At 39.9% G+C, this 24,254-nt stretch overlaps 1 protein-coding gene across 3 annotated transcripts in view; it reads left to right on the forward strand.

Annotated features, from left to right (window-relative positions):
- Nucleotides 1–24,254, forward strand: part of HSPBAP1 (HSPB1 associated protein 1) — a 59,801-nt gene extending 35,547 nt beyond the window's left edge. Inside the window, exons 4-9 of one of the 3 annotated variants that reach the window (XM_047098881.1) lie at nucleotides 4,988–5,124; nucleotides 8,575–8,746; nucleotides 11,510–11,593; nucleotides 15,949–15,996; nucleotides 23,118–23,228; nucleotides 23,356–24,254. In XM_047098881.1, coding sequence (XP_046954837.1) covers nucleotides 4,988–5,124; nucleotides 8,575–8,746; nucleotides 11,510–11,593; nucleotides 15,949–15,996; nucleotides 23,118–23,228; nucleotides 23,356–23,895 — 1,092 coding nt within the window. In that variant the 3' untranslated portion in view covers nucleotides 23,896–24,254. The remainder of the gene's footprint in view (nucleotides 1–4,987; nucleotides 5,125–8,574; nucleotides 8,747–11,509; nucleotides 11,594–15,948; nucleotides 15,997–23,117; nucleotides 23,229–23,355) is intronic. The other 2 variants (XM_047098879.1, XM_047098880.1) reach the window with 2 other exon arrangements.

The following is a 24,254-nucleotide window of genomic DNA, read 5'->3' on the forward strand; positions in this document are numbered from 1 at the left end:
GGTCTAGTCATAAATAGAAGAGAAATTAGGACTGGAGGTAAGATTTGGGAGTCATGCAGACAGGTTGCTTTAAACATTGTGAAATACCAGGCAGAAATTAAACAAGATTCAGTTTAAGAGGGATAAATGTAGGACCACGGCTTTTTCCTAAGATCTATTAATAAATCAAGGCTGAAGAGATATGGCTAGGCAACGGTTCAGAAGAAAAAGGCAGGCAAGCCCAAGATTAGCCATGATGTAATTCAGTTGCTTGAGCAAACAACAAAAAAACCCCAAAACAAACAAAGCACTGACACTACATGGATGGTGCAGTGTTCAGGATGGAATGCTGCAGTCCCATATGCAGGGTTTCATGTAGGCTGTGTCTAGGGTTAGAGTCAGGCTTCAAGAGCACTATTGACAAAGATAGTTGAGAGGATAGCAGCTGGAGGGAAAAGTTAATGCTCCTGAGTTTAGGTACAAGAAGAGAAGGCATGACAGTTTTTCAGATAACTTAAAGATAGCAATTTTTGGCAGAAAAAATAAACCTGTCTGTGTAAAGCGAATCTACGACCTTCTGTAAGTACAAGAAAGCAGATATTTTGTGGTGAGCAGCTGTTAAAAAAATTCAACCCAGTAAATTTCAAGATCTGACTGGCTTTATTAAATAAATCAGGCAGCATCCCATCTAGCAAGTAGAGGAGAGCTACAAAATGGAAGGTTTTTATAGGAAGGAAGATGGAGCAAGAAGTTATTAGCAAAGGTAAAAGTATAGGTTCAGGTAAAATCACCTTCCCTTCTGGGAATGGCATGGGGTTTTATCACGCAGATTACCTCAACTTCCTTTTGTGTGGAGTGGTTGGAGATGGTCCACGTGACAGATTACCTCCCTGGTGCTGACCAGAAAATTCCTGACCGATTAGTTAAAACTGCATTCTGGGGGAGGTTGAAACTGCAACTAGGTTAAATAGTAAGCTCTGGTTTGGTGATACGGCCTGGAATAAGTGATTCCATCTTGGGCCGGTGGTTTTCTTTTTAACGGTCAATTAGATATTTGATTGCCCTTTTCAGGGATGGTGTAGAATAGAATTTTATGGATATAGATGATTTCTAAAGACTTTTCCAACTGTTGAAGTGGATGTGGGACTAGACTCCAGGGTGGATCACCCCACCAATCACCTTTACTAATTTCACTGGACTAGCAGCCTAACCAGGTCGCTTGTTTCTAGCAAGACTCAAGGTAGATTCCTCTTGGGCCCACTTTGATTTCAGACATTTGACTACCTATAAGTAACTGAACACAACTAGCAAGAAAACCTCAACTCTCTAAGAACCTGTGGGGGAGCGAGGGGACACAAAATTCTGTCTATTTTGTGACAGATTTACCTTTTTTTCACCCTTTGGTTTTTCCACCCAATTTGTAGCTGAATTTTTGGTAGTTTAGGTCACCCTGATCTAATCATTCCAAAATAATTTTTCCTTTTTTTTTTTTTTTTTTGTCATTGCTGTCAGGGAACCCCCTTGGCAGTTTCTCATATAACCCCTATCCCCCAGAGGGAAATATTCCTTCTGTGATTCTTTGTGAAGCAATACTCTAGAACAGAATTTCTCACATGGGATTGGTCCATTGTCTCCCTCAAAGTATATGTGAAATTGTGTATAGTATGCATTTCTCTGAGGAGAAGCATGTTGACATTCATTATATATATTATATAATTATATAGTGTATAACATATATATATATATAGGATTAAGAATCACTTGGGGCGCCTGGGTGGCTCAGTCATTTGGGTGTCCAACTTTGACTCATGTCATGATCTCATGGTTCCTGGGATCAAGCCTCGTGTCGGGCTCTGTGCTGACAGATTCTGTGTCTCCTTTTCTTTCTGCCCCTGCCCTGCTCATGTTCTGTCTCTCTCTGTCTCTCAAAGGTGAATAAGTGTTTAAAAAAAAATTTTTTTTTTAAATTTTTTTTTTCAACGTTTATTTATTTTTGGGACAGAGAGAGACAGAGCATGAACGGGGGAGGGGCAGAGAGAGAGGGAGACACAGAATCTGAAACAGGCTCCAGGCTCCGAGCCATCAGCCCAGAGCCTGACGCGGGGCTCGAACTCACGGACCGCGAGATCATGACCTGGCTGAAGTCGGACGCTTAACCGACTGCGCCACCCAGGCGCCCCCAAAAAAATTTTTTTTAAATTAAGAATCACTTAAGCCTCTTCTTAGGTAAGGCAAAGCTCTGTTTTTTGTTTCTATATTGCACGTCTTTCAGTTGCCTTTAGTTAAATTCCAAACTGAGTGTGGTGACTTGTTCAACAAGGACCAGGTTAATTGGAAACCTCTCCTAAGCTCCCTGCTTGGACCAAGAGCCTTCCTTTAGCGATTGTAGATCACCCTCTGCTCACTTCTGTCAGAGCACTTGCCACATTATATTGAAAGAGTTCATTTATGGGACTGTTTCCTATTATTAGATTTGAAGGGTAGCCCTGTGTTGTGTTGGTTGTTATATTCTGCATCATACCAGGGATGTGGTAGGTGTTTGAAAATGTTCTGGACTGGAAACATTTACCAATAATAAACCAACAGTTTCTTCTTTCCATCCCAAGCAACAAATGTTTTGAGCACTTACCCTGAGCCAAGTATTATTATGTTAGGCAACAGGAATTCAGAGGTAAGCTCCCTGCATGGAGCTTATGGGTCATACGTAAAGGGACTTGATTTTTGTAACTGTCTGGAGTAGCTGCATGTGAGCCATGTGCATAGGCATTTACAATAGTGCTTACCCTCCAAGCCACGCCCCTTCTGTAACAGACATTAGTTATATGCACATAGTCCACTCTTTTCATTACTCAAAACAAAAATGAAAACACTTTTTTCTAGTCTTGCTCAAAACTACCATTAAATGTCTCTCCAAAATCCTTTCTCTTTGACTGCAGCTGTTAATGGTTTGCTTTGAAAAATTGAAAATGTAGATTGAAGATACTGATAAAAAGAAGAGTCAGCATTTAGGATCATGTTCTGCACACAGAAGTGTGTTTTGTTTTGTTTTGTTTTGTTTTTTCAAAACCCAATAGGAAAGATTCACGATTTTAAAAAACAAATAAAGGGCACCTGGGTGGTTTCATCGGTTGACCATCTGACTTCGGCTCAGGTCAAGATCTCACAGTTTGTGAATTTGAGGCCCACATCTGCACTGTCAGTGCAGAGCCTTCTTGGGATTCTCTCTCTCTCTTTCTCTCTCTCTCTCTCTCTCTGCCCCTCTACCATCCTCTCTCAAATAAACTTAAAAAAAAGGGGAGAAACCTTTGTGTCTGGTTCACTAGTATGTTCTTTCTCTTTTCTAGCTTATACATTCTATAATTTCATGGATTTGCATTTATGTCAAACTGCATTTGTAGTTTTCCAACTTTTATTTATTTTTTTGTTTTTTAAGTTTATTTATTTATTTTGAAAGAGACAGCATGAGTGGGGGGAGGGCATAGAGAGAGGTTGAGAGAGAATCCCAAGTTGGCTCTGTACTGCCAGCACAGAGACTGACACGCGGCTCGAACTCACAAAACCGTGAGCTCATGACCTGAGCCGAAACCAAGAGTTCTACATTTAACCGACTGAACCACCCAGGCACCCCCAACTTTCATTTAAAAGCAGGAACATCTCGGGGCGCCTGGGTGGCGCAGTCGGTTAAGCGTCCGACTTCAGCCAGGTCACGATCTCGTGGTCTGTGAGTTCGAGCCCCGCGTCAGGCTCTGGGCTGATGGCTCAGAGCCTGGAGGCTGTTTCCGATTCTGTGTCTCCCTCTCTCTCTGCCCCTCCCCCATTCATGCTCTGTCTCTCTCTGTCCCAAAAATAAATAAACGTTGAAAAAAAAAAAATTAAAAAAAAAAAAAAAAAAAGCAGGAACATCTCTTCTTCAACTTAAATAAGAGCCAAGCAGTTTATTGAAAGCAAGAGGTTGGGGTGCTTGGGTGGCTCAGTCAGTTAAGCCTCCAACTCTTGGTTTTGGCTCAGGTCATGATCTCATAGTTTGTGAGTTCGAGCCCCGCATCGGGCTCTGCACTGACAGCACAGAGCCTGCTTGGGATGTTTTCCTTTCTCTCTGCCCCTCCCTCACTCACTCTCTATCTCTCTATCAAAAATAATAAATAAATTTTCAATAATAAAAGGAAAGAAAGAGACTTTGCTACTACCCTCTGGCCCCTTAAGGAGATGCCAGGGGAGTCTGGTTTGAGAACTGCTGGACTAGATAGTATTTATGGGTCAGTAGTTGACTAGGGCATGATTTGTCCACAAAACCAGGCATAAGAAGAGCCAAGTCCAGAGCACTGTGCTGTCTCTGTTTTAAAGTTTATTATACTTGAGTTCATGACTTTGGGGAGCATAGCAGAAGTCATGTATGGATATGTATTTCAAAAGATAGGCTGTCTCTACCTGGAGATTCCGATTTAGTAGGTGTGAAAATAAGTCTCCAGCACCTATAGTTTTAAATAACTCCATCAGAACATGTTGTCATTAGAGTGCAAAAGGTTAATGCACTAGTTATGCCCAGAAATATCTACACTGCTTAGAGAGAATATGGCTTTCTGGCTACCTCAGTTGAGAGACTTTTTGAAATGCTTTTATTTCCATTGTACTATTGTTCCTGCTGCCCAAGTGAGACACTCTTCCCCTAGATATATGCATAATTATGTCTATTGTTTATTTTCTGTCTCCAGCCTCTAAAATGTAAGCTTCATTTGTGTGGGCATGTTTGTTTTATTCAGTGATTCATCACAAGCTTCTAGAACAGTCAGTAAATATTTGTTGAATAACTATTATTAGTGAGATAACTCATGTATGTTATTGGTTTAAAATATTTCTTGGACTGCTCTGGAAACCTAACTTCCATCTGTAGCATTTTCTGTATAAGAGTGTTCCAAGTGCCAGAAAACAGATATGCAAGTGAAAATGTGTAACACTACCATATAGAAGATTTGGTTCTTGATGGACTGTAACTTTATTTTCAAAACAGGGCGTGATATGGTCTGACTTTGGGTTTCCTGGAAGAAATGGACGGGAAAGTACATTGTGGATTGGCTCTATGGGGGCCCATACTCCCTGTCATCTGGACTCCTATGGTTGCAATTTAGTATTCCAGGTACAAGGAAGGTAATGCACAGGTGCACGTGGGGGAAAGAGAGAGAGAGAGAAAGAGAGAGAGAGAGAGAGAGAGTGTGTGTGTGTGTGTGTGTGTGTGTGAGAGAGAGAGAGAGAGAGAGAGAGAGATACAGAAAGAAGAATGAGGATCAGGCAGGTAGCAGACCCCAAGGTTTAGCCCCATTTCCACCCTGTGGAAATGACCTCTGACCAGGGCAGATCTCCTAATCTCTCGTCCAGTTTCCTCCTTTTTGAAGTAAGGGGAACAGTTCAAATGATGGTTTCCATGTGTCTCTCAGCCATGATCAGGCTTACCTTCAGAAACCTGATCCTAGAGCTCCAGGATCCCACTCCGCGTTCAGCTAGACAACTGCCTAGTGTCTGTGTTTGTAGTTTTCAGACTTCTATTTAAAAGCAGGAAGACCCTTCCTTCAAACCTAAATAAATAAGAGCAGAGCTGTTTGGTGAAAGAAAGAGGCTTTGCTCCTACCCTAAGGCCTCTGAGGAGATGCCAGGGAGCCTGGTTTGGGAACTCTGCTGCATGAGGTGGTATTTGTGGCCCCTTTGAAGTCTAAATTTTAGTCTGTGCCTACGTGTAGACAGTGCCGTATCTTATTACTTTAGGTAAGTTCTTTTCCATGTGTCTGTAGACCTTGAGATATATAAGGGTAAGTCAGGCAATATTTTTAATAGTCCCTGGTTCCGGGAGTTCCCTGAGAGTTTATGTGTTTCTGCCCATTGGAGGATTATTCAGAATGTTTTACGTACAGCCTTATTTTCCCCTAATTAGTGATGCTCCAGTCTCCTTTCCTGGCCTTTTGGAACATTTACAGGATGGTACAGAGGGAAAAACAGAAATGGATATTTCCAAGTTCTCAAACTCTTTAGACATGAAAAGGATTATAAGTGTTCCAAAAGAAACAGTAAATAAGTATGTGAATAGATTTCACATGCAAAGTATTTTGGAAACTTTTTGAAACTCTTAAAACATGGTATAAGATAGTCTACTTCTGGGTTCATTAAGTCTTTCTAAAGGGCATAGAGTGTTTTGGATACATTATTAAGTATTCATTGTGGATGCCACAATGAATCGTGTGCATGGTCCTTGCCCTTATGGAGTTCATAGTCTGAGCCTTAAAATTGGTAAGGGAGGTATTGTTGTAAGTAGCTATTTTGCATGTGTTCTGAATTGGGAAAGAAATTCAGTTAGGAAAACATTACAAAACAAAAAACAAAAAAAAACCCTGTGTTCTTTCTGTGATATAGCAGGTACCATGTGTTACAGTAGGAATGGAGGTGAATGAGTAAGATCCCTCTCTGCCCTGAGTGAGTTTATAGGAGTACAGGCAAGCCCACAGGTAGCTGTGATAGGAGGCAGAATGAACATGCCCTTCAGGAAGGTTTCAAAAGAGCTGTGGTACTGAAAAGTAGGATAGCGTTCCTGCTGGAAAGTTGAAGATTTCAGAGAAGAGCTGCCATTTATTTATGTTAGGCTTTAAAGAAAGGGTGAATGTTCAAAAGACATGGGTGGGAGGAGCAGAGGGACCAGCATGAGCAGAGCCCTAGGAAAATATGGGGTGTATAGAGAACCCTGTGAGTCATCCTGTGTTAAATTGTGCATTGGAAGCAAAGGGATCATCAGGCAGGAAAGGGAAGTTGGAGCCTGAGGTTGACTTCCAAGCAAATACCTCTTACTCTCTTTCAGCATGAAGGACAATGAGAGGTTTTTTGATCAGGGAATGACATGGTGATTGACCACTTTTTCTGATTGATAAGAGAAGGATGCATATGCAGTTGACTCTTGAATAATGCGAGGGTTAGGGGTGCCCACCCCCTGCGCAGTTGAAAATCCACATATAACTTTTGACTCCCTAAAAACTTAACCACTGTTGACTGGAAGCCTTACCAATAACATAAACAGTTGATTAATACATATTTTGTATGTCCGAGGTATATATACTTATTCTTACAATAAAGTAAGGTAAAGAAAAGAAAATGTTATTAAGAAAATCATAAGGAAGAGAAGATATATTTACAGTACTGTACTGTCTTTGTTGGAAAACCATCTGGGGGCACCTTTTGGCTCAGTTGATAGAGCATGTGACTCTTACTCTTGAGGTTGTGAGTTCAGACCCCACATTGGGTACAGAGATTTCTTAAAAAGAAAAGAAAAAAAAGAAAAAGCATCTGCGCATAAGTGGACCTGTGCAGTTCAAACCTATGTTGTTGAAGGGTTGACTGTATATTACATTTTAAGCCAAACAAAACAAATTGTATGGGACTGTTACCATTATGGGTATTCCTGTGGGAACACAGCCATGAGACAGAGGTAGGAGCTGGGACCTGAAGAGGTCAGGAGATCTGTGACCTAGTTCTGGGTCCACCACTATCCACTGGTCTAGTGAATGACGCTGAGCAAGTACTGGGTTCCTCTTCCACTACTTTGAAAATGAAATTAGACTGATGATCTCTTAAGAGTTATTCCAGCTCTAATGTTCTAAACATAATAAATGCCGAGAATTCTCCCAAACTGTCATAACTATAGTGAAATGGAGCAGCTTTATCATCTCTAAGGCAAAATAAGACTTTGGTGTCTACTTCTTAGTTTGAGAATAGCAGCCAACTGCTTCCTCGTCCTGAAAGGAATGCAATGGCCCTACTGTAACTGTAACCGTAACTCCAAGGGGGTCACTAGAGAGCTTTAAGTCTTTTCTCAGAAGTAGTCTCTCTCTCTCTCTCTCTCTCTCTCTCTCTCTCTCTCTCCTTCCTTGTCTGTGTATCTTCTTATGTTATACTTCTCCCTTCTTTGCCTCAAATGTCCCCCCTTTATTGGCTGGAAGTGTGGGTGTGTCTAGTGTTTTGCGATTTAAAATTTATCACCTCCATTTTTCAAAAATATTGAAGTGACTGAAACATCTTACAGTTTTCTCTTTTTGAAAATTCCTGTATTATATCAGTCTTTAGCTGTGGGTCATCATTTGTGCATTTCTCTTCCTCATGGATTAACCTAACACAGGTTTCACTTAAGGAATTTACAATCCAAACTGGGAGAAGTCTAGAAACTATTTGGTGGATAATACTGTGGGTGGCTCCTGGAGAAGATGAGAATACAGATATTTGAAAGGGAGGGGTTATTCAGGGTAGCTCTGGAATCAAGGACAGAATCTGACTGATGAGGAGGCAGACTCTGATCTGAGATAAGAAAGAATGATCTTACAAACTAGATCCTGTCCCAGCAATAGGGCTGCCTCAGGGCATCAGGAGATACCCACTAGTTGCTGCCTTACCTGCACCCCTGTCTGCATAGGAGATTCCACCACTGAGAGATGGGCCCAGTGACCACTGAGATTGCTCTTGTATTCCTTTATGGACTGAATGAAAATGAACACTTAGCCACTGCCTTCTTAGGTGTTTTGTCTCAAGTTCAGAGTATTAACTTATATCTTTTTTTTTTTTAATTAGGAAAAGATGGCATCTCTTTCCACCTGAAGATACTCCTTTCCTTTATCCAACTAGAATCCCTTATGAAGAATCTAGTGTGTTCAGTAAAATCAATGTTGTCAATCCTGATTTAAAACGTTTTCCTCGGTTCTGCAAAGCTCGAAGACATGTGGTTACCCTGAATCCAGGGCAGGTAATGGGGGCTTTAAAACACTGATGACCTGTCAGCACACACCCCAGCTATAACTTCTTTCATGTCCTTATGCCACATGCCCCACCACCAGTACAAATGAGAATGATTTTCTTCCCTGCTGCTCTGCTATTAGAAGGTTTCAGACATATACTTCTTAGTTTCACAGGTCCTGGAACTATGGGAAAAGGGAATATAGCTCCTCCTACTAGTGAAGAGGAGAATGAACTTTGGAGGAAAACAAGAACTCACCGTGTTTTGTTTTGTTTTTTAATTTGGGAGAGAACATGCATGAGCAGGGGAAGGAGGGAGCGAGGGAGGGAGGGAGAGAGAGAGAGAGAGAGAGAGAGAGAGAGAATGAATCCCAAGCAGCCTAAATGCCCAGCCTGGAGTCTGACATAGGGCTTAATCTCATGAGCTGTGAGATCATGACCGGAACCGAAATCAAGAGTCAGACATTCAACTGAGCCACCCAGGTGGTCCTAACAGTCATTATTAATAACGTTAAGAGAAAGTGTCAAGGCATGGGTACTAGAGCAACTTTGGAAAATTTACTCACAATTAGTATCTTTCCAACTATACTAGAACCTAAATGCAGGTTGGAATGCATCCAAGTGATGGGGTAACAAAAGCAGAATGAACAGAGAATGATTTGCTGTTAAGCAAGAATGAATGTTCCTTTTACAAAGGACTGCCTCTGAAATATTCCAAAGATTTTGTTCTTAGTGCTTCGGTCCAGTGGGGAAAATCACCTTTGCAACATTGGAATTTGCTGTCTGGTATTTCATTAACAATTTGAAAAGTTTTTTAGGTTCTTTAGGAGATTTTATTTCCTCAAGTGCTCCTCTCCCCTGCCTGTTTTCTTCCTTCACTCCCTTCTCACTGGCTCTTTTCCTGCTTCCTTCATTTATGAGCACAAATAATGTAACTTGACAAAGTTGCTTCAACCCGTTAGCTGTCACTCCCTAGACACCTATCCCCCAGCCTCTGACAACCACTCATCTCTTTTATATCTCTATAGATTTACCTAATCTGGACATTTCACTTAAGGGCAGTCGTACAAGTGGCCTGTTGTGTCTGGCTTCTTTCACATAGCACCAGGCTGTAGAATGTTATCAGTACTTCATTCCTCTTTATGGCTAAATGTATTTCATTCTATGGATATACATTTTGCTTATCCATTGATCAGTTAATGGACATTTGGGTTGTTTCCACTTTTTGGCTATTATGAAGAATATGGACACTTGAGTACAGTTTTTGAGTGAACATATGTTTTCAGTCCTCTTGGTTATATACCTAGGAGTGAAATTGCTGGCAGTGATATGGCAGCACTGTGTTTAACTTTTTGAGGAATTGCCAAACTTTTCCACAGCAGCTACACATTTTACATTCCCATGAAGCAATGTGTGAAGGTTCTGATTTCTTCACATCCACACCAACACTTGTTATTTTCCATTATTACTATCATTATCACTATTTTATTATTCTAGCCATTCTAGTGGATGTGAAGTGGTTGGTAATTCATTTGTCTTCTGTTTTCATAGCCAGATTTGAATGTGTGGTTCTATTATATCAGTGTGTCTTTTATTCTGCTCATTCTTTAATCTACCAATGACTGGTTCCCTCTCTTACCACTTTACTGAAAGTATAACCTGATGGGACATTTATGACCTCCTAATGACTAAGTACAGTAGCCCTTTTTAGGGCTCAGTTCTCCTAAAAGGTGCTTCTTCCCATATCGTAGCTCCACTTTGTTCATAGCAAATGCCACCAGTTTTCTAAATCTCTGAAGATCATCCTATCTGCTCTGCCCAACTTCCATGGGTGCTAATCTCATATTGCATCTGGACAAATGCAATCCTTCTTGACTCTGTCTGTTGCTTTTGTTTACTAAATCTTCCATTTTAAATCTTAACATTTAATAATTAGACCATTATAAGAATCTCCTGTCCTTCCTAGGCTCTCCCATAATGTCTCTATTCTGACTATCCCCCTACTAAAAACTTCTTAGCAACTCTTTAATGCTTACAGAGTAATATCCAGATTTTTTATTCTGAATTCAGGGCCCTCCACTGGCCCTACCCTAACTCTCCCACCTTATCTCCCATTACTCTGTCTGTAATAGTAAGACTAGCCTACTTGCTGTACCTCAACAGCCCCACCTCCCTGTGCTACTTCTCCCTCCTGACATGTCCTCATTCTTTCCTCTGTCTACATTCTCTCCTAACCCTGGTTCAGACCGCACTTCCTCCATCTGGGCTGCCCCTGCCCTCCCTGGTTCCTGCCTGCATCTCCCACCTCTGACGTTCTCTAGCACCAACGTCCGATCCTCTAAGTTATCACTTATCCAGTGCTCCCTTTCCACCTATTGTTTCTTCATTGGCTTCATTTTTAGACCATGAGAAGACAAACTACTTCCTATATTTTTACCTATGCCCTCTTTCAGAATGCGTACAACTAGTTTGCATTGGAAAGGAGGAAAACTTAGAATCTCAGAGTCCTTTACTAATATTTAGATGCAGACAGAACAAGTTTAGGATTAAGGAGACTGGAAAGCTAGCAGTATTCTTTGTAGAAGATATGAACTTGTCAATTAAAAAAAGGAATAAAAGATTGCGTGTTTGTTTTTGTTTCTGGTTTCCCTTTCCGACAGCAATGTTACTATAAATTTGTATGTATTCCTAGCAGTTTCAGCTAGGGTCTGATTCTGACATAAAAACAAAATGTGCTGTTCTTGTGCTAACTTACTTTTTGTTTGCTTTTCAGGTTCTGTTTGTTCCCAGACACTGGTGGCATTACGTAGAATCCATCGATCCCGTCACTGTCAGTATAAACTCATGGATTGAGCTGGTACTTTTTTTTTTTTTTTTAAGTAAATGTAATCCCTGCTTTTAAGGTATATATAGTCTGTCTATAAAAAAAAGTTCCAGTATTAACTTTGGTTTGATATGCTATCATTGATGTATTCTATGCTGTGTTAATGGGTGTTTAGGTTGGAATTAGGATTCTCGGTGATGCACCATTCTTTCTTTTCAGCGCACATGATGGGCCCCAGTGTTGGTGTGCAGGGTCTTCTCCTTTGACTAGTGTTATTAGGAGAACTGTGTTGGGCCTGTCTAGATCTGCCGTGTATGTTCCACATTACCAGTCCTTTCTATACCATCTGGGCCAGAGATAACTGCTTCTTGGTTCAGGGTCCTTATTACTAATTGCACAATTCTTTGTCCTGGCTTATACATTTCCTTAAAGTAGAGTCTTTGAGTGCCAAGACTTTATCATTTCATTTCTGCCAGAGGACTTTTCCCTGAAATATGCCCTGCTTAATCCTGGTCACCTGCTCTACTTGACAATGAAAAATGGCTGCCCAGTGTGGTTCAACCAAGGCCTTCATTGCACCTGTGCCTCTTTAACCAGAGGCTTTGATTGCAAAGGTTTTGAATGCACCTCTCGTTTCTCTTTGGCTACTGTATCCTCCCCTCGGGATTTCCTCATCCTTTGGTAATGGGGAGGGCTTTGTCATGGGTGGAGCATAATGAATACTAATCACAAGAAGCTGTACTATCGGGATTAGGTGAGAGGAATGGTGGGAGATTTGTAGACTCAGTTAGTTACTCAGTTCTGCTGGTAGCATGCTGAATTGTAGTTGGGGCAAATGTCAAAATACCATCTACTCCCAGTCCTGACAGTGCTTCACTCTCAAGGTAGCTCTTTTCACTGTTAAATAGTGGAGCTGTCACCCACCTGCTTATCAACGTACCGATTATTTCTGAAACTATACACAATTTTTTTTTAAGTAGGCTTCACGCCCACTGCAGAGCCTGGTGTGGGACTTGAACTCACGACCCTGAGATCAGGACCTGAGCTGAGATTAAGAGTCAGCCATTTAACCGATTGAGCCACTCAGGCACCCTGAATTTTTTTCTTTTTTAAATATTTGAAGATACCTGCCATATGTCTCCTTAAATTTTTCTTTCCCAGGCTCAAAACCTCTGGTTTCTTTAATACTGTTTTTTATATGACTTTTATTTTTTTCCAGACTCTTCACCATTTTGGTCATAGACTTTGGAACTTGGTAGGTTTAAGTTTCAGGTCTGTACCTTTATTAGCTGGCTAACCTAGATAGTTAGCTAATCTCATTAAGCCTAAATTTCCTCACTTGCAGAATGGGGGTCATGATTGCACCCACCTCAGTAGGGTAGTTGTGAGACTGAAGTTGGGGAAAACTAATCCGCTGCCTAACACATGGGAAGTGTTTAAAAACAGAAATTGCTATGAGGAGGAGGAAGGACTATTATGTCAAGAGTAGCCCTCCTAATGTACAAATACCAGGAGGCCTCAGTTCATGGAATATGATTTCTGTCTCACATGACTTAGATCCTAAATTTATTCAGTGCTGCTTATAATACCGCATTAGCCTTTAGGAATCTGATCTCACTTTGGGTTCATATTCAGCTTGAGAATATCCAGTGCTTTTGTTCACATGATCAGCTTCCATGTCTGGCTGCCCTCCCTTGTGAAGCTGTAAAGCTGGTTATTTAAACCTGCATCCAGGACTCCAGTCACCTCTCTCAGCTGTTGTCATGGTCATTTGGTTGAGCATTCCAGCTTGCCAAGATAGTTTTGAATTTGGTTCTCTTCTGTGTTGTTAGTGAACTCCTTCAAGCGGGCCTGTGCCCTTTTGATATGTCCTCATTCATCCTAGAATGTATCCTTGCTTTCTAGTACAAGAAGATATCTCAGGATTGCCTTGTATTTTCCTTGCCTCGCACTTGGAAATCAGTAATTTCTCCAAGTGGTCATGGTTCGTTTCAGTGAGGGATGGTACTTAGAAACTGAGATTGGGGCTCTGAGGCTGTCGTTCGTTTTTACTGGTGTGTCACTGTTTCCAGACCTTTAAGTGATAAAGCTAGATTGTAAGATAGATAGGTAGATAGGTAGATAGGTAGATATGGATATATTTATATTTCTAATTCAAGATTAATATTATAAAATTTTTCCCTATTTGTTTCTGTGTTTTTATCTCTTCTCTTACACTGAAAATCCAGATCCATCCTTACAGTAACATCTGCTTATTTCCTTTATTCACCTATATATGTTTAAGACGTTCACATTTACAGTTTCAAAATTCCAATATCAGTATTACTAACCACAAAACTTGCAAAAAAAATTTAAGATTCTTTTTGATCCTTTTTATTGTTAGACCATATTCCAGTAAGGGGGTACAAAGTACTGTGTTTAGAAATTACTGTGAAGGGATTCTTTTCACTTGTGGTCATGTTACTAATTTTAGGTAGATTTGTTTGTTTCAGTTTGTTTTCAACATTAGGATTTACTTTTTTTCCCATTTTTTTTTTTCAACGTTTATTTATTTCTGGGACAGAGAGAGACAGAGCATGAACGGGGGAGGGGCAGAGAGAGAGGGAGACACAGAATCGGAAACAGGCTCCAGGCTCCGAGCCATCAGCCCAGAGCCCGACGCGGGGCTCGAACTCACGGACCGCGAGATCGTGACCTGGCTGAAGTCGGACGCTTAACCGACTGCGCCACCCAGGCGCCCCACTTTTTTTCCCATTTTGACCTAATTTAATATTTTGAATACGTTAATCATTTAACTTGTTAAAATGGTATTAAAAAGTATATGTAGAGAATTCTCCTTTTCCTCTCTGTCCCCTCCATTCCATCCTTCTTCCCTTGGGCAGGGCTCTGTTTTTAATTATTTCTAGTTTATCATTCCAGTATATCTTCTTTGTGAACATATATGGAAATAATTAAGTAAATGAACAAATATATTTATGACTTTATATGTGAATAAGAATGTAAACAAACCTTTATATATTTGATTTATATGCTTATCCATATATATTCCCTCTTAGTTCCTCTCCTTTCTTACACAGAAAGTAATAAGTTACAGTGTTCTGCACCCTGCTTTTTTCACACAACAATACTATTCTGAATTTGACTACATGATATTACAGAGATATCTTCACTTTTTTCCCCAACAGCTGTTCAGTACCCCATTATATAGCACAGAATCATTTATTCACTGGTTCCCATGTGGGTGGATGTTTGGGTTGTTTCCAGCCTTTTGTAATTATAAATAGTGCCAGTGAGTAACCTTGTGTACATGTTGTTTTATATTTGCCAGGAGAGTGTCTTTGGGTAGTCTTAAAAGTGGGTTAGCCAAATCATGAGGTAAATGGATCTTTAATTTTGTTAGGTTTTGCCAAATTCTACTTTACAGTGATTGTGCCATTTTGCATTTCCATCAGTAGTACATGATGTGTTTCTTTCCTCCACAGCCTCACCAACAGGATATATTGTTGAACGTTATTGCTTCTGATTTCTGAATCATAGTTAGAAAAACATTTCCTTTTTCCAGGTCATAAAGGAGTTTAGAACTTGGATTGTTTCATTTTTTTACATTTAGGTCTCTCATCCACTTAGTGGTTTTTACTAATGTATGATGTAAGGTTGCGATCTATTTTTTTTTTAATTTTTTAATGTTTATTTTTGAGAGAGAGAGAGAGAGAGAGAGAGAGAGCGCAGTGGAGGGGCAGAGAGAGAGAGCAGGAGAAACAGAATCCAAAGCAGGCTCCAGGCTCTGTGCTGACAGCACAGAGCCCGAAGCAGGCTCGAACTCACTGACGGCGAGATCATGACCTGAGCTGAAGTCGGAAGCTTAACCGACTGCGCTACTCAGGCACTCTGAGATCTATTTTTATCTTTTACCAAATGATAATAGAATTGTCAGGGACATCATTTATTTTAAAGTCTGTCTTTTCTCTGGTGATTTGAAATGTTGCTTTAATCATATACTAGATATCTATGTGTACTTGGTTGGGTCTATTTCTTCCATTGGCCTTTCTTCATGTTCTTTCAACACTTCACCCTGTTTTATCTAGAGAAGTCTTACAGTATGGTTTTAGTATCTGTAAGGCCAGAAACCTTTTTTTTTTTTGCAGTGTTTCCCTGACTCTTCTTGAATTTGTTTTTTCATGTGATCTTTAGAGTCAGTTCATCTACCTTCAGGGAAAAAAAAGATTGATATTTTTATTCCATTTATATTAAATTTTATATGAGCTGTATGGTGTTGAAATGTCCTATCCAGGAATGAGATATCTTTCTTCTCGTCCAAGTCTAGTTGTCTTTGTTCCAGGATTGTTTTAAAGTTTTACTCACATTGGATTTACACATTTCTTTTCAAGGCTTATTCCTGGGCATTTTATCTTTTTTTGGCTGCTATGGTAAGTGAGGTGGGTCTTCTCTTCCATTATATCATTTGAGTGGATGTTGTTGGTGTATATGAAGACTATTGATTTTTGTGTTAATTTGAATTATTTTCTTGTGTGTAGTGATTTTTTTATTGACTTTCTTGGGTTTTAAGGTATCTCTCAGATTATCTGAAAATTAAGATACTTTTACCTGTTCCTTTCCAATTGGTTTTCCTGTAGTTATTTTCCTTTGTCCAATCACATTGGCTAGTACTTCCAAATCAGTAATACAAAATAATGGAGATAGGGGGCATCCTTGTCTTTTTCTGATTTTAGAGAGAATTCTCTAGTGATTTTTCTTGAAGTAAAATGCTGGATTTGTGGGTAAGTTGTATATATGTATATGTGTGTATATATATATATATATATATATATATATATATTATCATGTTAAGTATCTGTCAATTCATTACTTATTTTGTTGGGTTTTTTTTTTAATTCAGGAAAGGTGTTAAACTTTGTTGAATGCCTTTTAAGCGTCGATGGAAATGATCAAATAAGACTCCTCTTTAGTAAATATCTGGTATTTGAGTAAATTAAATCAATGGATTTTCTAGTATGGGCCATCAATTTCTGGAACAAATCATACTTGGTTGTGATGTATTCTTTCTTAACGTACTATATAGAATACCATTTGTTCCTGTTTTATTTAGATTTGAGTTCACCTGGCCCCAAGAGTTTAAAAGCCTTCACTATGGTCTTTTTAGAAGCTTGTTATATACTGTCTGTTCAGCTGTCTCTCTTAGAATTTTTCAAAGGATTGGTGTCATTGAGTATACAAGTTACGCTGACTTAAAGTAGATGATTTCTGTCCTTCACCAAGCCAGAAATGTAGTTCCTTCTATAACTTCTATATACTTCACAGTTCATTCATTCTTCCTTGAAAAACTGGAATGCAGTTTAGGAGCTGAGTAATTATATCTTCCTCTGTCATGTGTTGCTTTTATCCTTATCTCTTCAAGCACTGAACCATAGTTTTTTCACGTTGCCAAATTTGACTCCAAAAACCCTTAGGTTTTAAAACGTAAAATATTCGGTAACTCAGGCAAACTCCTGACTCTGGTATTCTTGTCACAAGTCACATAGATTTGGGGAAAAAAGTAGAAATTTTAGTTCTGTTCAGGTGGTACAATATTCATCTGTTCTTTGTTTCTCTGTTAAAGTGGTGCAGATTCTATTTTAATATTTTCCAAAGGATAAAGTATATTCTCAATTCTTCTCAATTGTGCCTTTTTTAAATCTGTTTCTTTTAGTATTCCTCCTTATTCTTTTAGTATTGAAATATATTTACTTTATTAATATTTTCCCCCAAACTTTAAAGAATATTTTTGTTAATTTTTTAACAACTTTCCTCTTGCTCTAATAATTTTTCCATTTTTGTGTCTTACTGTATTTATACATGTAAAATAATATATATGTAACATATTTGTAATGGTGTAATTTCGCTCATCCCCCCCCACCCCTCTCCTTTCTTGATGAAGGGTAGGGGGAGGTACAGCCTTCCAGTTATGGAATGAATGAGTCACAGGGATGAAAGGTACAGCATAGGGAATAGAGTCAGTGGAATTGTAGGAATGTTGTATGGTGACAGATGGTGACTACACTCGTGGTGAGCACAGCAGTGTATAAGTTGTTGAGTCACTATGTTGTACACCTGAAATGAATGTAACATTGCGTGTCAATTATACCTCAATTAAAAAAATTTCTTGGAGGTTTTTGAGAGCTTCGAGGAGTTTTACTTCTTTTACTAGTTTTGGTAGCTTTAAAAAAGTGCAGCTTTTTAAAAGCCCATTAAGAAGCAAATGGACTAGAATAGAACTATTTTAGGATCCCAAATAAGTGCATTTGAATACTCTGTGGAAAAACAATAAAGCGTGAAGTTCAGAAATTTTAAGTATATTCAGGAATTGTGCAATTATGGAAAGAGCCTAAATGTCCATCAACTGATGAATGGATAAAGAAATTGTGGTTTATATACACAATGGAGTACTACGTGGCAATGAGAAAGAATGAAGTATGGCCCTTTGTAGCAACGTGGGCGGAACTGGAGAGTGTTATGCTAAGTGAAATAAGCCATACAGAGAAAGACAGATAACATATGTTTTCACTCTTATGTGGATCCTGAGAAACTTAACAGGAACCCATGGGGGAGGGGAAGGAAAAAAAAAAAAAAGAGAGGTTAGAGTGGGAGAGAGCCAAAGCATAAGAGACTCTTAAAAAATGAGAACAAACTGAGGGCTGATGGGGGGTGGGAGGGAGGGGAGGGTGGGTGATGGGTATTGAAGAGGGCATCTTTTGGGATGAGCACTGGGTGGTGTATAGAAACCAATTTGACAATAAATTTCATATATTTTTTAAAAAAGTGAATTGGGGTGCCTGGGTGGCTCAGTCAGTTGGGCGTCCGACTTCAGCTCAGGTCACGATCTTGCGGTCTGTGAGTTCGAGCCCTGCGTTGGGCGCTGGGCTGATGGCTCAGAGCCTGGAGCCTGCTTCCGATTCTGTGTCTCCCTCTCTCTCTGCCCCTCCCCTGTTCATGCTCTGTCTCTCTCTGTCCCAAAAATAAATAAACGTTAAAAAAAATTTTTTTTTAAAAAGTGAATTGATTTCATAAAAAAAAAAAAGGAATTGTGCGATCATACTATAATCAATTTTAGAACATTTTCATCAACCTGAAAAGAAACCCCTTGCGTGTTAGTAGTTGCTCCCCTCTAGCTGTAGGCAATCACCAACCTATTTTCCCCTCTAGCTTTAGGCAATCACCAACCTATTTTCTGTCTCTATAGATTTGCCAATTTGGGAATCATGTAGTATGTGGTCTTTTGTGGCCAGCATCTTTCACTCAGCATTATGTATTTTCAAGATTCATCTATGTTGTAGCATATATCATACTATCTTCCCTTGTTTAGAAAACGTTTTAGGGGTGTCTGGGTGGCTCAGTCAGTTAAGCGTCCGACTTCGACTCAGGTCATGATCTCGCGGTCCGTGAGTTCGAGCCCTGTGTCAGGCTCTGTGCTGACAGCTCAGAGCCTGGATCCTGCTTCAGATTCTGTGTCTCCCTCTCTCTCTCTGCCCCTCCCCTGCTCACGCTCTGTCTCTCTCTCAAAAAATAAATAAACGTGGGGCGCCTGGGTGGCGCAGTCGGTTAAGCGTCCGACTTCAGCCAGGTCACGATCTCGCGGTCCGTGAGTTCGAGCCCCGCGTCAGGCTCTGGGCTGATGGCTCGGAGCCTGGAGCCTGTTTCCGATTCTGTGTCTCCCTCTCTCTCTGCCCCTCCCCCGTTCATGCTCTGTCTCTCTCTGTCCCAAAAATAAATAAACGTTGAAAAAAAATAAATAAATAAATAAATAAACGTTAAAAAAATTAAAAAAAAAACATTTTAACGTTTTGGCTTTTTTTAAAAATGTTTATTTATTTTTAGAGAGAGTGGGAGCAGGGGAGGGGCAGAGAGAGGGGGAGAGAGAGAATCCCAAGCAGACTCTGTGCTGTCAGTTCAGAGCCCGATGCCTGGCTCTATCTCACCGACAGTGAGATCATGACCTGAGCTGAAATCAAGAGTCGGTCGCTTAACTGACTGAGCCATCCAGGTGCCCCGATAATTCATTCCCTTTTATGGCTGAATAATATTCCACTGAATGAATATACTACATTTTGTTTATCTACTCATCACCTGGTGGATATGTGGCTTGTGTCGACTTTTTGCTATTATGAATAATGCTCCTGTTAACATTTGTGTACAATTTTTTTTTTAAAAAGACACATTTATTCAGCGTCATGATCAGACTATTACATTTAGCAATCAACAGCATGGGTGCAAAAAAAAAAAAATCTACATTAAAACCCTTTATTGGAATGCTTTACACTTTCCACAGAACAGAAACTAAAATAACCTGTTATACAATTAGTCACAAATACAGTCCTCGAGTTTTTTGCCCATACACATGAGTATTGTCTAAAACATGTCTTCTTTATGGCAGCTAGGCCCTGCCACCACTGTGCTTGGCTGAGTTCACAAATCTGTTGTAACCTGTAGCTTCCCTGTCACTTCTCTGGCTCTCTTCTCCTGCTAAGCTTTGTTTCCTGGCAGTAATTAAAACCTTCTGCCACTGCCATAGCTACTGCTGCTGCTGGAACCGCCATAGCCACCTTGGTTTCGTGGTTTGGCAAAGTATTGGCCTCCACCACCATAGGGGCCAGAGCTTCTGCCTCCAAAATTTCCTCCTTTCATGGGTCCAAAATTTGAAGATTGATTGTTGTAATTGCCAAAATCATTATAGCTTCCACCACCTCCAAAGTTGCTTCCATCGTTACCAAATCCGTTAGAGCCATCCCCACTGCCACCATATCCACCACCACCTCGACTGCCGCCAAAGCCACCTCGCCCACTGAAGTTTCCTCCACGGCTCAATTTTTTATGTGAACATATGTTTTCATTTCTCCTGTGTGGCCATCTAGGAGTGGAATTTCTGGATCATATGGTATATTAATGGATCCTAAGGACAGACCAGGAGGCTGGAAACTCAGACAAGAGTTGAAGTTTAAGTCTGGAGTCTGAAATCTGTAGGATGGCTGGCAGACCAGAAACCTACTCACTCAGGGTCTCAAGATTTCTATTACAATCATGAGGCAGAATCCCTTCTCCAGGAAACCTTAGTCTTTGCTTTTAAGGTCTTCACATGAGGTCCACCTACATTATTGAGGATAATCTCCTTAAAGTCAACTGATTGTAAAGGTTAATCACCTCTATAAAGTATTTTCACAGCAACATTTAGACTAGGTAGGGTTTGACAACTGGGTACCATAGCCTAACCAAGTTGACTAATAAAATTAACCGTCACAGGGGCGCCTGGGTGGCTCAGTCAGTTAAACATCTGACTCTTGATTTTGGGTCAGGTCATAATCTCACAACTTGTGAGCTCAAGCCCTCACTGACAGCACAGAGCCTGGTTGCGATTCTCTCTCCCAATCTCTATACCCCTCCCCCACTTACAATCACTCTTTCTCTCAAAATAAATAAACTTTAAAATTAACCATCACATATAGCAACTCTGTGTTTAGCCTTTTGAGAAACTGCCAGGCTGTTTCCCAAGCAGTATTGTTTCACCAGCGATGTACAAAGATTCTGATTTCTCCACTTCCTCACCAACACTTGATATTGTCTTTTTTATTATAGCCATTCTAGTGTGAAGTGGTGTCTTATCATGGGGATTTCATTCCTTTTCACAGTGGTATAATACTGTCTTATATTAATGTACCCAGTTTATTGGTTCTTTGTTCTGTTGCTGGATAATTGAGTGTTTCCTATTTTTTGTTTTTATAAATAGAATATTCTGTTACACATGTACAAGAGTTTCTCTAAAAACTATGTACTTCTCTAGGAGTAGAATTGCTGGTCTGTAGAGTATACAGCACTCAATTTTACAAGAAAATGCCAACATGTTTTCCAAACTGCTGTCCCAGTTTGTACTCCCACCATCAGTGAGTCTGTCAATGCACATTTCTCCACCACTTGGAATTATGAGACTCTCTTTCACCAATTTCATCAGTTTCTCGATTTGTATCTCCTTATTATTAATGGCATATTTTCATGTTTATTAGTCATGTGATTGCTCTTTTTTGAAATGCTTGTCTTCATGTCTTTTGCCCATTTTTAAAAAATTTTTACTTATTTTGAGAGAGAGAGAGTGAGTGAGCTCAAGCATGAGCAGGGGAGGGGCAGAGATAAAGGGAGAGAGAGGGTCCCAAGCAGACTCCATGCAGTCAGCATGGAGCCTGGTGCAGGGCTTGAACCCATGAATCATGAACTCATGACCCGAGCCAAAATCAAGAGTTGATTAACAGTGGCTTAACTGTCTTAGCCACCCAGGCACCCCCTTTTTCCCATTTTAAAAGATTGGGTTGTTTGTCTTACTGATGTGTGCAGATTCTTTACATATTCTGGATATTAATCTCCTACCAGTTTTATGTGTTACAGACATCTGGTTTGTTTTTTCCCTTTTGGTGCCTTTTGATGAACAGAAGTTGATTTTAATGTAATTTGTCATTAACGCTATAGTCTTTGCTTATTGTATCTTTAAAAAAAACATATTTGGACTTTTAGCCATTCCATTCTTATGGCCAAGAATGTTTATTACAACTTTTCTTCCATTCCTCAATTAGCTTATCAAATTCAGTGCTTTTTTTAAAAAAAAATGTTAGGGGCGCCTGGGTGGCGCAGTCGGTTAAGCGTCCGACTTCAGCCAGGTCACGATCTCGCGGTCCGTGAGTTCGAGCCCCGCGTCAGGCTCTGGGCTGATGGCTCGGAGCCTGGAGCCTGTTTCCGATTCTGTGTCTCCCTCTCTCTCTGCCCCTCCCCCGTTCATGCTCTGTCTCTCTCTGTCCCAAAAATAAATAAAAAACGTTGAAAAAATAAATAAATAAATAAATAAATAAATAAATAAATAAATAAATAAAAATGTTAAACATGTCAACAAATGGAAAAAATTGGAAAAAACATCACAAGATGGCTCATACTTAAGGCCTATGTCTTTTTTTTTTTTATGAAATTTATTGACAAATTGGTTTCCATACAACACCCAGTGCTCATCCCAAAAGGTGCCCTCCTCAATACCCATCACCCACCCTCCCCTCCCTCCCACCCCCCATCAACCCTCAGTTTGTTCTCAGTTTTTAACAGTCTCTTATGCTTTGGCTCTCTCCCACTCTAACCTCTTTTTTTTTTTTTTCCTTCCCCTCCCCCATGGGTTCCTGTTAAGTTTCTCAGGATCCACATAAGAGTGAAACCATATGGTATCTGTCTTTCTCTGTATGGCTTATTTCACTTAGCATTACACTCTCCAGTTCCATCCACGTTGCTACAAAAGAAGGCCTATGTCTTATAGACAGGATAATACTTCCGTTTGGTTGGTGAAATATTCTGCAGCTCTTCTAGATGGCAGGTGATAGTGAATACATAAAAGTTGTGGTCTGCCAACAACATGTTCATTCCTTCTATAACAAAGCTTATATTAATAAGACAATAGGACACACAATTAAACTCTATTCTGTTTTAAGCCATGAGACATACAGACAAATGAAAAAAAATGTGTTTTTTGATATTGACTCAGGAAGAGGACCACCAAGCCCGGGTAGAAGAAGCAATCACGCGCATACTTGTGTGTGCCCTCAAAACTGCAGAGGACCCACACAATACCAGAGCTTGGTTAAACCCAACTGAGGTAGGCCGCTTCTGGATTTCATCATGGCAATTAATTTCCTGTAATAAATCGACCCTGGCTAGAACATTTGCTTTCTAATTCATGTAAATGCATATATCCATTCTAAAGAGTTTTTCTTTTTCCTTAGGTTGAGGAAACATCCCATGAAGTCAATTGTCGCTACTTAAATAGAGCTGTTTCCGCCCTTTTCGATTATTACAGAACATCTAAGGTAGTAGAAATCCAAGCAATGAGAACAAACAGAGAGCACATGAAAAAGGAAGGATTAAATGTGCACAATCACATGGAGATGGAACAGACAGGCGGCCAGGACTTAAGCTTGGGAGTGGTAAAACAGGAGGCAGCAAGTCTCTTTGGCCCTGATCTGGTTCCTGTAATACTGACTTCTGAAGAACTACCCTCAAAGACAGGAAGTATATTTGAAGGTGATGGTAAAGACTTTGTTGGAGAAGATGGAGAACACTCTGGAAAATTGCATTGTACCAAGAGGCAACGAATGATGAGTAAAAGTGAGGATGCAATTGTGGAGCAAAATGCTTCAAATAGTAATATGGCTCCTTCTCAAACACTTATTTCTACAGATGACTTGCTAGACTGCTTGCTGAACCCACAAGTAACCAGGATAGTGGCACAGCTTCTGATACAAGGAAGAAATTTGTGGTTCTAAGGAAAATGGCTTTAAAAATAATACTTTTAAAATATTTTTTGAAACGGTGTGATTTTTAAATAAAAGATGGAAGAGCAAAAATTAATGGTACATGCTTATAAATGTACTTGTTCTTACCTAATTGTGTTTCAGTCTCTTGCCACCTTCATTCATGAACATTGCTCCTTGGACAAACTGGCTCTTTGTTATTTGTTGGGCCTTCTTTCTTCAGTGACTTTGCCTTTCCTGTCCCATCCTATCCTTTTAGCCTACCTCAAGTGTAAGTCCCAGGTGTTCTTAACAGAAAGTAATCTCTTCAGCAGCCTCAAGCAGAGGTCAGCCTGCTGCTTGTTTTGTAAATAAAGTTTTATTGGAACACA

Source organism: Lynx rufus, unplaced genomic scaffold (genome assembly GCF_022079265.1).
Source record: "Lynx rufus isolate CCGP_SWC_20201006 ecotype Redwood Valley unplaced genomic scaffold, mLynRuf1.p SCAF_5, whole genome shotgun sequence".
NCBI lineage: Eukaryota > Metazoa > Chordata > Mammalia > Carnivora > Felidae > Lynx > Lynx rufus.